The sequence below is a fragment of the Poecilia latipinna genome, unplaced genomic scaffold (genome assembly GCF_001443285.1).
Source record: "Poecilia latipinna isolate Pla-1442-1.1 unplaced genomic scaffold, P_latipinna-1.0 Scaffold1887, whole genome shotgun sequence".
Taxonomy (NCBI): domain Eukaryota; kingdom Metazoa; phylum Chordata; class Actinopteri; order Cyprinodontiformes; family Poeciliidae; genus Poecilia; species Poecilia latipinna.
This window is the reverse complement of record NW_015114503.1, coordinates 17745-33809: the sequence shown is the minus strand read 5'-3', so window position 1 is coordinate 33809 and position 16065 is coordinate 17745. Positions and strand designations below refer to the sequence as shown.

The 16065-nt window shown below is 38.5% G+C and overlaps 2 protein-coding genes across 5 annotated transcripts; one reads left to right on the top strand and one right to left on the bottom strand.

The window, feature by feature from the left end:
* Positions 1–217: 217 nt before the first annotated feature.
* On the top strand, positions 218–6230 carry redic1 (regulator of DNA class I crossover intermediates 1). Of its 4 annotated transcripts, XM_015015147.1 has the most exons (15): positions 218–343; positions 424–463; positions 570–720; positions 1368–1497; positions 1571–1622; positions 1718–1811; positions 1915–2024; positions 2163–2290; positions 2387–2553; positions 2630–2702; positions 2780–2813; positions 3023–3050; positions 3161–3255; positions 4156–4777; positions 5931–6230. In XM_015015147.1, exons 1-15 carry the CDS (start codon positions 321–323, stop codon positions 6095–6097), a joined length of 1914 nt encoding a protein of 637 aa, XP_014870633.1. In that variant the 5' UTR covers positions 218–320; the 3' UTR covers positions 6098–6230. The 4 variants fall into 4 exon arrangements, with proteins under 4 accessions (XP_014870633.1, XP_014870634.1, XP_014870635.1 ...); XM_015015148.1 differs by lacking the exon at positions 3161–3255 and having other exon boundaries at positions 3023–3103; XM_015015149.1 differs by lacking the exons at positions 3023–3050; positions 3161–3255.
* Positions 6231–7797: 1567 nt separating this feature from the next.
* On the bottom strand, positions 7798–15750 carry LOC106934961 (proton myo-inositol cotransporter-like). The gene is made up of 6 exons (XM_015015151.1): positions 15521–15750; positions 15321–15441; positions 12528–12653; positions 12284–12402; positions 10466–10618; positions 7798–9313 (listed from the first exon to the last, which is right to left on the bottom strand). Exons 1-6 carry the CDS (start codon positions 15657–15659, stop codon positions 9087–9089), a joined length of 885 nt encoding a protein of 294 aa, XP_014870637.1. The 5' UTR covers positions 15660–15750; the 3' UTR covers positions 7798–9086.
* Between the last annotated feature and the right edge of the window lie 315 nt (positions 15751–16065).

Sequence of the window (16065 nt, the reverse complement as noted above, 5' to 3'; positions counted from 1 at the left end):
CATACTCATGCAGGTAACCTTAAACATTATGTGCAAGTTTAATTCAATGTATTATGGAGAAGAAAAAAAATCAACAATTTAAACCTAAATACTGGCTAAAGGTGCCAAAATGAATAAAAAGTTAAAAAAATAAGTCGCTATTTTTAAACCAAAGGCGGTAGAAGAAGATTCCTGTGCAGCGCGTGCAATACTGCTACCACTTTCTCAGATTTAGGTATCGTTAGCAAGCTTACTAGCAAAGTGAGTTTCAGTTTCAGATTAATACTGAATATTAATATTTAGTTATAATATTGAAAACTACTTACTTACAACCAATAAAAATGAATTGGGTTGGAGGCTCCAGGTAAGAGTCGAGAGAGAACAAATCCCCTCGTAGAATAACGTTGAGCTAACGAACCAACGGTTGTTATGCTAACATTTTAGGAACCGGTTAGTGATGAAGAATGATACAAAAAAGCAAAGGGTGAGTCTGCTACTTTAAATTTCTATGGGTTTACGTAATTGCGGTGAATGTCGACGAGCACATGGCCCGTGTAAAGTTTTGTCGCCTTTCATTTTGTTTGTCAAAGGAGTTTTTTGCAAAGAGAAAACTGCAGCAAAAACTAAAGACGCTGGGCGTGATTCCACCCGGCTCCTCAGCTGGGGACAAATGCTCCGGGAGCACGGACCTTTTGACCTTGTTTGTTGTCAACCAGATAGCTTCCAAAAAAACAAATCAAGGTAAAGAGCCAGGTTATCACTGTCACTGTCAAAATACAGTCAGTGTTAAAAAAAAAACAACACATTAAATATTCGGTTCTTTATCAAGAATTGCACGTATCTTGAACTATTTTAAGATATCCATGGAAAGCAAAGTAATTTAATTGCAAGAGCAATTATATGATTGTTTTACTACTTAAATCATCAGTAGAAAATGTGTACTATAACTGAAGAAAAAGTTTTGACACCCTACCCAAGCTAGTGTTTGCCTCTTTAGCTAAAAAACAGATATCAAACTCCTGGAGGGCCACTGCCCTGCAACTTTTAGATGTGCCTCTGCTGCACCACAGCTGAATAGAATAATTAGGTCATTAGCAGGCCTCTTCACAAGAAGGAGGTAATTAAGCTATTTCATTCCAGTGTTTTGTACCTGTGCCACATCTAAAAACTGCAGGACATCGGCACATGAGGACTGGAGTTTGACACGCCTGATAAACAACATCAGTCAAATGAATTATAGGTCACTGTTGTTACAGGGCCCAGTATGACCAAGTCCACTGTAGGTATTTTGTGTATTCGAAAGGTCTAAAATTTTATGCAACTGTATTTCTATATTATTTAGAACTGGAAACATTTCTAAATGAAATAAATGTTGTTGTTTTTTTAAGAACCTCCAAAAGTTGCAGTCTTTGGCAGGTCTAAAGGAGCCAAACCTTGGAGAAACGAGCCCTTGGTTCTCCCAATGAGCCCGTGCTCTCCATCAAACCTCAGCCTTGCTGATAGCCCGGCTCAGTTCAGGTGAAATCCACACCAAATAGCTAAATACAGAACAAAGCATTCTACTTATTGCATCTTTTTCAATGGTGTCTAGTTTTCAAGAAATCAGAAAAATAAAGAGTTCGCAGAGGATCACGAATGGACGGGTTAGTCATTCCTTTTTGTACATTTGATAAATTCTGCAAATTTTTTTTTTAAACAAACGTAAGTGATGAGAATCAATTAACCTTCATTTTCTAAGTTATCACCAGTCCTGGAGTCAGGGTTCTCGGACAACAGCGCGTCCGACTACCTTCCACACACTTCCCCTTCCACATCGTTCGCTTCAGGCCGAGGTTTGACCAAATGAAACAGCCGTAAAATACGATATGCCCAGTGCATTTTCACACAAGAATGCACTTGCTCAGTGTAATAACTAATTAAGGCTGGTGCCTCCAGGATTATTCCCGCTGCAGACGAATGAGCAGAAACAAAGTCTCACTCTGTCACAGCCTCTTCCCCACTATTCTCCACCACCTTGGGACACATCAGCGCTGCAGCAAGCTGAGGTAGTTATGAATATTGCACACATACAGATTTCTGTCTTGTCAAGGAAACTGAAAATGATCATTTTAACAGGCTTTGTGATGTGTTGTATTACCAGTAACTTAGAAGAGAAAAAAAACAACTTCTTTTTTTTTTTTTAGTTTCAGCCCTTCTCCCAGCCCAGAGGTATGACCAATCCCATCTCCTGGTCTGTCAGATCCAACCCACCCTCTTTCCAGCTGGAGACCCCCACGCCATCCCACGTCCTATTTAGAAGTCCAAAACCAGAGTGAGGAAAGAAATACAATTTGGAGATGTTCATTTTTGATATGGAGTTATACTCTTCTCTTAACCCCGCCTCCCTTGACTTCATGTTTGATTACAGTAAAACTGAAGCAGGAGGTCATGGAGGTCATTCCGGTCCCTTTTGTCTGGACCAACTGGAGACCAACCAGCCCACGCTGGACTTTCCAATAAGCCAATCAGAGCCTATCCATCTGTTTGAAGAGAACATCTTCACAATGTTTAATGATAATACGCATGGAACAGAAAGTGAATACTCCTAAAAACCTCAATGTGAACATTTTAACTGCTTTACTTTAGTATTTTTTTTTATGTTTGATTTCAGGTGCGCTCTTTGGGAATGGATGCTCAAAGATATATCTCAGGAAGGAATCATCAGTGAGGCTTTCATCCCCTCAGTAAGTGTTAGTTCAAATGATACAAGCTCTGTCTAGGATCACTTTTTAATGTGTGATCTCTTCCTTTTTGATGATAGAACTGTACCCAGTCCTCAGGCTGTTGGAATGGAGGTAAGACCTCGAAGTTTAATCATTTGTCGCCACCTAGTGTTGGAATCTGTAGCTGCAATTCTATTGTTTAACGAACAGAAGATAAAACACTAAAAGTGATATTTTGATGCAGTTGAATCATGTCTTCTTCAAAAAACAATTCCTGTTATTTTACTCAGATGGGAGCATATGCAAAGGTTACAGTACCAAATATTCTGTTTCTTTCTCAGCTCTCCAACGGCACTCACAGAAATTCCAGTAAGTTTGTTAAATGTCTCCAAGTAAGCAGCTCAGTCAGTGTGTGTATGCTGGTAAGTAGAAAAAAAAAGTCCCCCTAAACTGAATAGCTGTCTGTTTAAAACCCACAGCATGTCTTGGAGAGAATGCTGGGCTTTTGAAAACCTTTGAATATTTGCCAAGTTGCTCATGCAGAGCAGGTTACCTCAGTTCAGACTCCGATGATGTAAGTTAATTTGTATTTGTAAAACCTTGCCAGTTTCCTGAATTGCTATCAGTATAGAAGCACGTCATTTGTTCCGAAAGCAACAAATAAAATAAACCAAAACGTGCTTAAATTGAGTCAGGTAGAATGGGTAGGAAGACAGATGACCATTTTTAAATATATATCCAAAGTTGGACTTAAGTCCTTGTCATTATCTTTTATTATTAAAAAAATCATATAAAGTTCTAGTTTTTGACTTAGCAGTAACCAATTCAATTGTATTCCATAATGGAAAGGTTTGATAAACAAAATTTATAAAAATTGCCATGACCATTTCAGCTTTGACATACCATATATAACACACAAAAGTCCCATTGCAAAATTATTTTTGGGCAAGTGCTATTCAAATGACAGTAATGATGTGACTTAATGTCATGGTTTGCTCTGCAGACACTCTGTCAGTACTGATGGAAATTCACTCCTTATTCAAAACTACGTAAACAAGGTCTCCGCACATCCTTAAAAAGTATTAATTTCATGTATCTAAAGTTAAGGCCTTAGAATGTATAACATTTATTTTATAAAAGTAAGTAGGTCTTAAATATGTTAATAGCGGGTCTTAAATTTGGTCTTGGCAAGACTATTTAATCTTGGATTGCAAATTTATCGCCAATTGGCTGGACGAATTCTGTACATTTCTGTGAAGAAATAGATCTTAAATTCTATTCATAATCATCTTAAAAGGGTCTTAAAAAGTCTTAAATCTTAGTTGGTCAAACCTGTTTAAGGGATTCTACTGAACATCTGACATCCTTTCTTTTCAGTGAAAGAAAGGATGAACAAAGTCATAGTTAAAAGCTTTTATTTTGTAATGCATCGCAAACAGCCTAATATTATCTCTGACCTTTATTTCCTCTGTAGGATGAATCTTGCTGTGAGTCATGTGGCCATGAGTCTGGTTTTTATTTGGATGAAGCTTGCTCTGACAATCTGAAATCAGCCTCACAGAGAATTACAGTCCTTTCCCAACCGAGGCCTCTCACCCCGTTAACGAGATCCAGTGTGAATGTTGGAGACAGCCAGAACATGAAGCCGAATGAGGCCAGCACAGATAATAAAGCCTCTGGATGCCAGCTGTCAGTGAGCTCCGTGACTCCCCCGTCAACTCATAACTCCAAAGTGTGTAGATGTAAGAAAGCCGAGAGTCGAGACGCAGCGACTCAGACTGTGTGCTCCGGCACAGCTGGCACGTGTGATGTTTCGACTCAGTGCAGCTTCGATGCAAATGACGAGACCAAAGTCAGAGCTTTGTGTCGACCAGCTGTTGACGCATCGCGACAGTTTCCAGTGAATGAGAGGGAGACTGACATGGAGACACAGACACTCAGAGCACCATCACAAGGCTCAGCGAGTAAAGGAGCAACTCCTTGGAGCAGGAAGGAATCGAGGACGGGTTCAGGAGGCAGGGTTTTCAACATTGTTCCTTCAGAGAGAATCCTGCAGGAACCCATCAACCCCTTGCTTGGTGTTTGGAGGCCAAAAGGTATGACTTACAACAAGGGCGTCAAAGTCATTTTCATTTTTGGCCACATCAAGACCATGAATGTCCTCAAAGGGCAGAATCTATTGATAAGACCCTTTAACAAACTGTTAAGGCTATTACCTCATCAAAAACATGCCTGGAGTGCTTTTTTGAGAAATCCTTTAATCTCCCGTGGCAACCATTCAGTTGTCCAAAACACCCTGGGTGGAACTAGCGTCGGCTTCAAGGCGTAGGTCCTCCTTAGAGCTGCATTTTCTGAGCTTCCTCCTCATACCTCCTTTACTGTGCTCCTTCAGACTAGCCAGCAGAATTTAGCAAACACCTGGTGGAACCGTGCAACTGCTGAGCTCATTATAGGAGCTCCTTCTCAGTAAAACGTTGGTAAAAATGTTCCTAATGTTCCTGAAACCATTCACTAAAGGATTAATAGAGGAGCCATGTTGTGATGACTTCCTGAAGGTGGAGTTTCAGAAAGAGCAGGAATTTTTAAAGAGACAGAGACCCAATTTCAAGGCGTTAAATTACAAAGTCAATTTTCTTCTAAGTCATATTTGATATATATAACATTTTTATAACAACAGGAGGTATTTGCTATAACATGGCACTATAGTTGGTATAAAATATGCCTGGAAGACACACAATATGGCCCCTTTAAAATCTCAACAAATAGCTGCCTCTGTTTTCAACGAGTATTTCTTAAAGTGAAATAATGTTGAACATCTTTTCACATTGATCTAATTCGGCACTTTACAGACGTAAACTACTTTGGTTTGACTGATAAGATATTATTTCAGCTCATAATTGTTATCTGGCCCCCTTGAGTCTATAACAGGGATGTCCATCTTTTACAATCCAAAGAGCCATTTTGGCTCTCAGACCAGCTAAATAAAACACATTTAGAGCCGCAAATAATACATGACATTTTGAAGAAAAAAAAAAGAAATTTTATAATCATAACTTTGGATAAATTGTTGCTGTTTGAGAAATGTGATACTATCTGCTACGTTTGCTCACACCCTGTGTATCTACTGGGGACTAAGCCCCTCTTTATCCTTTGAACCTAGCGACACCCCTGGTTTCAGCTGAGAATGTTTAATATGGAAGTTGTGCCAGTTAGCTATAAAACCACGCTGCTCTCGTGTTTCTCACACAGGAGAGGAAAATGGAGACGAGAGCGAGCAGACAGGGCCAGACAGGGAGAACCTGGTGAAGGAGGAGTCAGACGAAGGAAGAGAAGAGGTCAGGGGTCACACACTGTCGGAGGAGGTGGAGACGCTTCGAGAAATAGCCGACGTTTTGCTTCTGCTGAGGCAGAAGTAAACAAAGGATGGTGGACACATAAGCAAAAGTAATATATTTATTATACCTTTGTGTTTAATGTTTTCTAGTGTTTAATTAAAATAGTCTGTTGGTTATGTTGTTGTGTAATGAAACAAGAAGCCTTTAAGCATTACTTTAGACTCTTGAGTTTATTTCTTTCTTCATATACATTAGATTTCATGTAGATATTCATCTTTATATAATATAAACTCTAGCAAAACATTTACATCTTGAACAATTGTCAAATATACTATACAGAGATTTTTTTTTAAACTTGTGTTTTAATTAAGATAGAAACATATAAGTAGTTCACATAAAATAAAAATAATAATAATAAAAAAATGGAAACATTTTACCATAAGTACACGTCACATGGCCTGTCTGCCGCAGAGGAGTGTTAACACAACTGGATGTGGAGAGCGAAACATCACAGAATCTTTGACAAGATGTACATCAGATGAGAGGCACACGATCACTTTGAATATTGTGTCAACACGTCTTCCGTAGTACGATATGTACAAAATTACTTTTGCGTAGTTTTAAGACAGCTTTACCAGATGAAAAATTAAAAGAATTGCATTTTCCTTACGTATGCAGTTGGATTACTTTGAAAACTGGGTGCAGGTTTGTTTCCGTCAGTGAGAAACACGCAGCACATTTCACAACGAATGACTCAGTAGTTCTGTATGTTCTTGGTCTGTTACTACAACTCACACACACACTCAACATAATCAGTGGTGATATTTTTAAAAAGCATACAAATATCTTTAAAGCTGACATTTATAGTAACTATAATCTATGCCTTGGACAAGTATTCATACCCCTTGATCTTCTTTTTCTCTCATTTTCTCAGATTACAACAAATTTATATGTATTTTATTGGGATGTTAAGGAAGATTAATGCAAAGCAGTGCATAGTTGGGAAATAAATGAATGCAGGTATGACTTTTTAATCAATAAACTAAAAACTTTGGTGTCCAAGGTATTTAACCGCATTTACTCTTATTCCCCTAAATGAAATAATGTAGCCATGATGGGCATTTATCAGTAAAGAAGCCAAGAGACCTAATGTAACTCTGGAGGAGCTGCAGAGGTAAACTACTCAGGCTGGCGAATCTAAAAGAAAGAAAGAAGAAGGGAATAGTTAATCTGTTTGTCCTTCTTACAAGATGCTGAAACTAACACTGAACCTACCTATTAAACATTGTGGTGGCAGCATCATTCTGTTGTTTTCTCAAAGTAAAATAGATGGATGCCCATAGCTATGTACAGGGAAATACTGAAAAAGAAAATGTCTTTGGGGCTACAAAAGTTCACTTTCAAAAATGAATAAAAACCTCAAATAAATGCATATAAATACATAAAATCCCAATAAAAAAAAACATAAAAACTTGTGGTTGTGATGTGAGAAAATGTGGGAGAGTTGAAGGGTCATGAACGCTTGTGCAAGGCACTTTATAACCTTTCAGCAATATTTAGCCTGTGCAAGTTTTTTACAATAAAATGAGAGGTGGCACCTTTCTGCTCACATCAAACTCAGCATGACGCAAACTGTGAGGTTAAATGAGTCTAAACTGGCCGCAGGAAAGAGTGTCTGCTTTTATGCCGACAGCTGAATGAATGTCCTTAAATCACATTTTTTGTCATACGTAGACATTTGCCGATTTCTCCACATGAGGGCGCTGCTCTCCTGCTTTGTAATATTGTTTTTCCTCAGAAACAGGTTGACAATACCACTTGCTTTTATACTAGTCTCCCAGTTCTAAATGCATGCTGGTGTCACTTTGACAATAAATTAAAAATGTATCTTAATAATCGATGTAGCTTGGGAGTTCATGGTTTATTTAAACTGAGATACATTTTTATGGATAAAGACATGAATTATCCTGGATCCATGTTTATTTGGGCACTGTTGCAGCATATTTACTTTATTTACATGTTATTGTAACAGCTTTGTTCTTTTTTACTTCAACGATTTTTGCTACACAGGGACCTTGGTGGAGTCACGCAGCAACTACACATCGGTTGTTACAAAACATCGCTAAATTACATTAAAGCCAGACTGAAACCAAAGTCTCCTCTAGTTTGTACATAAGGCTATGAAGGAAGACAAAAAAAAAACATTAGAACTTGAAGGAGCCATTTAGACATGCGGGAAATGCAACAAAAATGGGCATTAGGCACATTACACAGGCACTAATGAGAGTTTTACTTGACTCCTTCATCAGAATGTCATACATTTACAATGCGTCCAGTAAGCAGTTCCTCTGAGCAGTGGTTTATGAGGGGATTTATTGGCACATCTTGTGGCAGTAGGGTTAGACTCTTGGCATTGTGCTAAAAAGCTGCATTTTCTTATAGATGAGAAACTTAAAAACCTAAAATCAAAACAACCGTGAAAGCCACAGGATGAAAACTTCAGCAACAAAACGTATAATCCTTCCAGTGCTCCCAACTGGGGCTTTTGTTAGTCAAGCACTAACAGTACGAGTTTGCTCAGGTGTAAAATTGTGCATGTCTGTTGATTGTTTTTCATTAGAAGGTCAAGACCATCCACAAACTTGGAAGGTGTAGGAGGGAGGGGGGAAATCTCATCTAGGGGGAGCTAACATTACCGCGCGATGCTACAAGCCGGAACACTAACCTGAAACGTATCTCATACTGAAAGGCATAACGGCACTACGGAGATACAACAAGTCACGACAACAGCTCTCAGGTCAGCTAAGGTGATGTGGATGCACAAACCTGGTATCCAAACGACAAGTGTACCGCACCTCTTTTTTTTTTTTTTCTTTTCTTTTTTAAACAGGAACAAAGCTGTACCGGAATATTCTGCATTCAGTTTGCGGGGAAACTGTCTCGCTTCCTGATCAAGGTCTGTTTGGCTCCACGGATCACAAAATGAGTGTTAATGAATATTACAGACCAGATCGCTTTTGCGTGTTACGGAGATTGCCAAAAGACCCGGAGCGGGGTCAACGACACGCTCCTAGTCCACGTCCGACGCGTCGTTGTCCGACAGATGGTAATTGGAGCCTTTGACGCGGATGTACTCGACCTGCCGCCCCTCGTCTGAGTCAGAGGCACCGCATGAGCAGAGCTGGTTTTCAAACAACGCCTCGATCTCCTCCAGGCGCCGCGCTTTGGTTTCTGGCAGGCAGCCATAGATGAAGAAGAAACCCAGCAGGGCCATGCTGGAGTACAGGAAAAAAGCTCCTGGGGTAAACAAAAAGCCGGTGGTAAGAAACTCAACGCTTCAACATTTCAGACTTTTCTTTAAAGTGTTTGTTCTATAAATGTTCTTGTTCTCATTCACCATCTGGAAAGCAGTCCTATATTGTCTGTATTTTAAGCATTTTCCAGTAGATGTTTTTTATGCTTCTATTAATCTGGGACAAACTTCTAGAAAACTGAAAAACTGCAGAAACAATGAGTTCCTTTAAATCAAGGCTAAAACCCACCTGTTTAGAGTTGCCTTTGAAGAATAATAATTGGAAAATCGATCAGTGTATTTGATGTATATTTGCTTGATGCTTCTGAAGATGGCATTTGACAAAATGTTGATTAGTGTATTATGTTTTCATGGGGTAAAGCACTGTATCATTTGTGGTCTTTTTTTTTGTAATCTTTTAAAAATTGCTAATTTTGTCATTTTTAATCTGAAAAAGTAGGAAATTCCAACATGCAAAGGATGTGTAGGAACCCTCGTAAAAGAATCACTAGTTGTGACAGCAGATCCAAGAAGCAGTTATTACAGGATGTTAATCGCCTACACACTTCAACAGAAGATTAAAGTACAATCTGTTGAGAAAAAAAAAAAGAAGAAAGTTTTACCACGCTGAAATATTGCTGTCAGACTGCCAGCGAGGATATGATTTGAAGTAACAGGTTCCTGTCAGACTTTCATTACAGCAGGGTTAATATAACACGGAGAACTACAAAACGCATCTGGTAATAGGAATTCATACATAAAATGCCAAAGGTTTAATGAGATATCCTAGCTCCTCTGATCTCCATTTCCTCCATGTCGAAGCAAATCGCCGTATTTCTTACAGTTATGGATAATTGTATGTTAAATACCACCTCTGGGTCAACGTCGAGCTTTTTTTTGTTTTTCCACCTAGGCGAATGGGTTAACAACAGGTTAAATCGATCATTTGCCCAGGAAGTCTCAATCATCACCTTTGATTGATTGATTTTCTACCGTCACTAAAGGGCAGCCTCTGTCTGTCTGAGGAGAAACAACAAACAACCTTGCTAGGTATCAATTCTTTCCTTTTAAAATGGTTTTGACTCAAGAGGTCTAGAAGATCTTGCTTTACGTGTGAAACTGGAAATGGCAGACATCAACGACATAAAAATACTGACCATAGTAGGTGAGGTACTGAGCCAAATGGAGGAAGGTGAAAGACACCAAGATGTTGAAGGTCCAGTTGACTCCAGCAGCGCAGGCGTTCCCTGTGCTCCTCGCCCATAAGGGATAGATCTCTGAGTTAATGGTCCATGGCATTGGTCCCATGCCTGGTAGAGAGAAATTAACCGTCAGTCTCGACAGGTGCGCTTAGTGTTATGGAGTCAGAACATTTTTTGAGGAAAGAGATTTCTTAATTAACTGCTTTGATTTTTAAGTGATCTTGTCCGAAGACTATCTATCACAACTAGCAAGTTATTCACTTGAACATTCAACTTGAGTTTTCTAAAGACCAACAAAATGCAACGGCAATCTTAATCTTTTGGATCATTTATCAAATGCTGCGATCAAGCTCTATGCAGATGACATAGTGGTGTATTGTTAATACCCAGTAGTTTTTGAAGTGTTTTAATTTAATGGTTGATTTTGATGTCAGTTTAACAGCTTGATTTTACAGAGTATTCTCCAGAAAATAGCCTGGATTCGAAAGTTGTTCATCTACAACAGCGACTGATTGAGTTTTCCAACGCCCAATAAACGCCTCGAACATGACTGACCGAACTGTCCTGTGGTCTGTGGGATAGTTTATCGAATGTTGCATTCAATCTTCATGCAAAATGATCTTTTGTTCATCTCCATCAATACTTCAAAACTTTGACCCCAGTCTGTCTTTGATGTTGTTCAGTTGATGTTAGATTGAAACGCAGAGTTTGTAGCAAAGAATAGTGTTCTAAAATAAACATTGAACCTGTTTAAGGGACTGAAATAAGTAAACGTGATGAAGCATGGTTTCCACAACTTTTTGTTGCATTTTTGGATTATCGTGATCTACTCTTAAAGTACTCTACCAGGCTTGTTTTTACAGCTTTAGGAATGTCTTTTTTGTTTCTCTTTTGTCACACTTGAAAGTTTTTCAAATCAAACACATTTTTAATATCAAACAAATTAAACCGAGTAAATGCACAATATAGTTTTCAAATGATAAAAACTGGATTTGCCACCTTTTTGACAAAGGGTTTTGTAGTGGCATCTTTATAGCCTACTTCATGATGTCGGTCACGTGCTATGTAAGGGATTTTTTTTATTTGATTAAAATTAGTTTAGTGGTCTAAACCATTTCAGTGCGACAAGAAGACAAAAGTAGAAGAACGCCGTAAATGACTGAAATATTGTTACTGTATGTACATTTTCTGATTTTCCAATTTGATGTGGGGTTTGTAGGTTGTTACCTTTGTGTTTATTTTATTTGTTGGAACTTAAAAGAATTTATTTTAGCCATATCTACCTTAAAAAGAAAAGAGATTTTAATCTCAATGAAACGAAATACATTTTAATTTGATGCCTGTAGATTTAAACAGATGAAGAAATTGGAAAAAAATAAAGATGGAAGCTGAAAATATGAGTCTAACCTGATTTGTTTAAATGTATCATATAAATAAAGTTTGGCATCTCAATTGCTCAAAACCTAAAAGAAATGAAGTGCTTGTGTCTCTTTGTCCTCTCTAACCCTACTGAACTGTTTTCTAATAGACTATTAACTGCTTTAAAGTGAAACAGAAACTTTTGCATTTAAAGTACTAGACTACAGGGAATTAATTCAGATTGCAGATAACACCAAATAGTAAAAGGTAAATAAAGTCCTTAGGTAAATTTGTTAATTTTTCAGATTTAAGATTGATACAAGGACACATATAAAACGAAAAAACAGTGCATAACGGATTCTAGATGAATAATCTCCCTCAAATCTGTCTGAATGAACAGTTTCATCTTCTTACCTGGAGCAAAAGCAGCCAGGTAGAGCACCAGCCCCAACAAAACCAGCCAAGAAAATGAGGTGGGACAGTAGTTATAGGCCCAGTAGGTCTGATCTCTCATGAGGGTAGAGTTTGAACATCTGAAAGAGGGAGACACATTCCTTTTGGTTTTCTGGTCAGCAGAATGCGGGATCTGGAGGGGATGCGCCTCGCCCTGCGATCCGGTACGTCCCGTGAGCATGCCGGGACTCACGCCGCGACTCACCTGCCCCACGCCCCTCGTTCGGTGGTGGCCTTATTGACCGGCACGCAGGAGGAGGCCAGGAGAGTCGAGCCGTTCTCACGGTAACAGAAACCACAGCGAGGGTCCAGCATGCATGGCTCGCACATTCTGCACACCAGACAGGAGGAAATGCACACATAAGCAAAGTGATGCACCAAAGCAGGGAATGGTGCCCTGGCCAAGCCCCTCCTCCTGTCGCACTCCAACCAATTAAAATGCAAGCAGAAAGCTGGTAGTGTAGTCTTTCAGTACAGCTAAGGGAAACTTACCCCATTGCACAGGCTAACAGTTATAAACTTATTCAAAGGACCACTGACAGATAAGATATATTTTATTTATTTTCTAGGTATTGGGCACCCTATCCATTACTGATACCGCCCTGGGCAACTGCCAATATCAAAACCCACAACTCTATTGAAGACAAATGACTTTGTTTCTCATTTGTTCTTAAGTTTCTTTTAGGGAAGCAAGTTTAATGAGTTAATCTAAGATTATCAATTGACTAACAATTAACTGATAAGCGGCCACTTTCTTAAAAATCTCAGTTTTGTCTTATATGAAGAGGGTCGACTCTCTTAATCTAATAAACCACAAATGGACAATTTATTGTAATTATTTGCATCCCTAATTTCCTTGTGTTACTATCAACTATCTTTTAGCTTGTTCCAACAGTGTTTGTAGTTACCTCTTCACAAAAATTGTGTTTAATTAATATTAAACTTTGATATTTACATATAACATAAGATATTTACTCTGACAAAAAAAAATAAAAATAGAAGAAACATTTAAGTGTACAAATAGCTTTTCACACTACTGAGGTAATAAAGTAGATGAACTTCAGATGATAACAGAGAAAAGCAGGCAGTGATGGTCCTGAAACTAGTGGTCGCTGAAAGCATGTGTGGGAACACAGAGTGGTAAAAGCACTCTTCAAATTACTCTTGTCTTTTTGTATGTGTATGTGTGTGTGTGTGTGTGTGTGTGTGCGTGCGTGTGTGTATGCGTGTGTTTGTTGAGGGTAGTGGAATTACAGGGAGTTGGTTCTGGTCAGTGAGTCCATTAGCCGTTGTTTTTCATCAGAATGAGTGTTTTGTCTTCTCTCTTTGTTAGTGAGAGTAAATTGGCATCAGATCTCTGTCTCACACGAAGAAACACTGAAGCTGTGTGAGTATGTGTGTGTGTGTGTGTGTGTGTTTGCGTGTGTGTGTGTGTGTGTGTGTGTGTGTGTGGTAGGGGGTGCCCTTTGTAGCTTATGGAGACAAGCTAAGCCAACTGTAGGCATTTGGAAAAGAAAAATGAATCCCATGTGGAACGAATGTGACATTAGCATCAATAATCAAACATTGACGAGTAACTCTCTAACTCTGGTTTACAATAATATAAAGCTCTATCAGCAATTATAAAGTGTTACAATAAAGTGTTATGTTTTTAAAAAAAATAAGGAAATAAAAGTTGAAATACTTCACTATTAAACATTTATAAATGATGACACCACTATTGCCTAAACGCGGGTTGAACGGGCGAAGCTCAGTTTTGCATTTCTGCCACACACACACACACACACACACACACACACACACACACACACACATCTTTTTGAAAGTATCCCAAACATTTCAATTTTGGTAATTGGGGTTAGACTAGTGCAGTGCCTGCATAACATATTGAAATTTGTAGTGGAAACGTGACAAAGCATGAAAACCCCCCACTTGCATTCTGTTATCAGTAGAAATAATTAGCTGTATAAAACCATGAAGTGAACCCAACAACCAGAGCATGACTTCAGATGTTAAGACAGTTACTAACCTCCTAAACATTCAACTTTATTTAATAAATAATAGATTTTGGCTTCATATAAAAAGAAAAAAGCCTCCCCGGACCCTAAAAAATAGAGAAAATAAACACAATTGTGAAAATTATAAAAATGCAAACCTACTAAACCTAGTGTGGTTCTAAATGCTACGGTAGATTTTTTTGATGTTGTACCGTCTTGTAAAAAAAAAAAAAAAAATTTGATTCTTTCAAAAGTAATGTTTACATCAATTTTTGTATTTACCTCCAGAAAGAAAGATGATTTAATTCCAGCTAAACACCAAACCATCTTTCTGTCATTAAATAAGAGTGAAAAAAGTTCAAAAGCCTCGACCTCTAACGGTTATAAAAGTCCAAACAAGTTCCTCCGCAAATTGGAATTTCAAATTATTTTGAGACATTTTTAGACTCATAAACTTTTTAGGCAATCTTCTTTCTGAAAGCTCTTTTCAGATTCTCATGTTAAACAATCATAAGCCTCAGCATGTAAATAAAAAACAAAATGTGGTTTTAAAAGCCATAATCAATATCTACTTCCCGTAAGAAACTGACTTCTCATGATTATTTCACACGACCAAAATAAATAAATCATCACGAGAGGGCGACACACGTGCAAAAACAGCCAGAAGGTCAGCCATTCGCTTATTAGCAAATACTATAAATGGATAAAGGTTATCTCAGGCGCCACGGGTTTTAATTAAGAAATGAAACATCCGAGTCTGTAATTTGCTGAATGTCAACACTGCAGTTTATGTTACGTTTGTTTTACCAACTTAATGCTTTCTAACATACACAAAGGATTCAAGACTACAGTGAAGTTAGAAAAGTAGCTTTAAGCAGAAATCAACTTAAATATTATCAGCATATGATAATGTATGACATGTGGACCTGAATGCTGCTCCCAGATCACTGCAGAAGTGAGTTGGAAACCCAGATCCGACCTGGATTTGTGTTTTTACTCACTGGTACTTGGAGCAGGTGGAGTTAGCCATGACCGGGTCCAGAGGGTGGACAGTAACCGGGGGACTGTGCTGAGCAGACATGAGAAAACCTACGGCCAGCAGACTTAAACTCAAACATGTACCTGTTGAAAAAACGAAATGAGGATTAGTTTGTTCGCCTGGTGGGGACCGCTGGTCTCCCTGCAGCTCTTTGTGTCTCACCTATAATGCTGCCCAAAGTCAGCTTCCTGCGGCCCACCCTCTCCACAAGCCACACCCCCAGGAGGGTGAACAGGAAGTTGGTGAGGGTGGTGAGCCCTGCCAACCAGATTGCCAGCCTGTCATCACGCACCCCCGACATCTGCAAGATGGTGGCGCTGTAGTACCTGAAGAAACGGTAAAAAAAAAAAAAAAGACTGTAACCTTTCTTTTGCTGAGATTTTCATGACACACTTCACAAGCGCTGTCAAAGCCACGATTGTTTTAATTCCTTACCAACAAAAAGCTGAAAAGCATCTAAATGTGTATGAACACTTTGCTGGACCACCTTTGGTTGTAATTACATCATTTAGGGCTGCAACTAACAAGTAATTCTGACAACTAATCGAGTGTTCTGACGATTAATCAAATAATCAGATTTAAAAATGGGCACATTCAGCAAATTTTTCATTGAAGCCTTTTCATATATCGTTTTAGAAATACATTAAGAGATGCAAATAAATAATCATATATATGTTTAATAACTTATATTTTATTGTCTAAAATGC

Excerpts from the sequence above, each read along its gene's own strand:
- LOC106934961 (XM_015015151.1), bottom strand. The coding sequence starts at position 15,659 with ATGTCGGGGGTGCGTGATGACAGGCTGGCAATCTGGTTGGCAGGGCTC. Across the intron at positions 12,403-12,527 it reads GAACGAGGGGCGTGGGGCAG|ATGTTCAAACTCTACCCTCA; the intron begins GTGAGTCGCGGC and ends TCCCTCTTTCAG. Across the intron at positions 10,619-12,283 it reads CCTGGCTGCTTTTGCTCCAG|GCATGGGACCAATGCCATGG; the intron begins GTAAGAAGATGA and ends TCTCTCTACCAG.
- redic1 (XM_015015147.1), top strand. The coding sequence starts at position 321 with ATGAATTGGGTTGGAGGCTCCAG. Across the intron at positions 464-569 it reads ATGATACAAAAAAGCAAAGG|GAGTTTTTTGCAAAGAGAAA; the intron begins GTGAGTCTGCTA and ends TGTTTGTCAAAG. Across the intron at positions 2,554-2,629 it reads TAATACGCATGGAACAGAAA|GTGCGCTCTTTGGGAATGGA; the intron begins GTGAATACTCCT and ends GTTTGATTTCAG.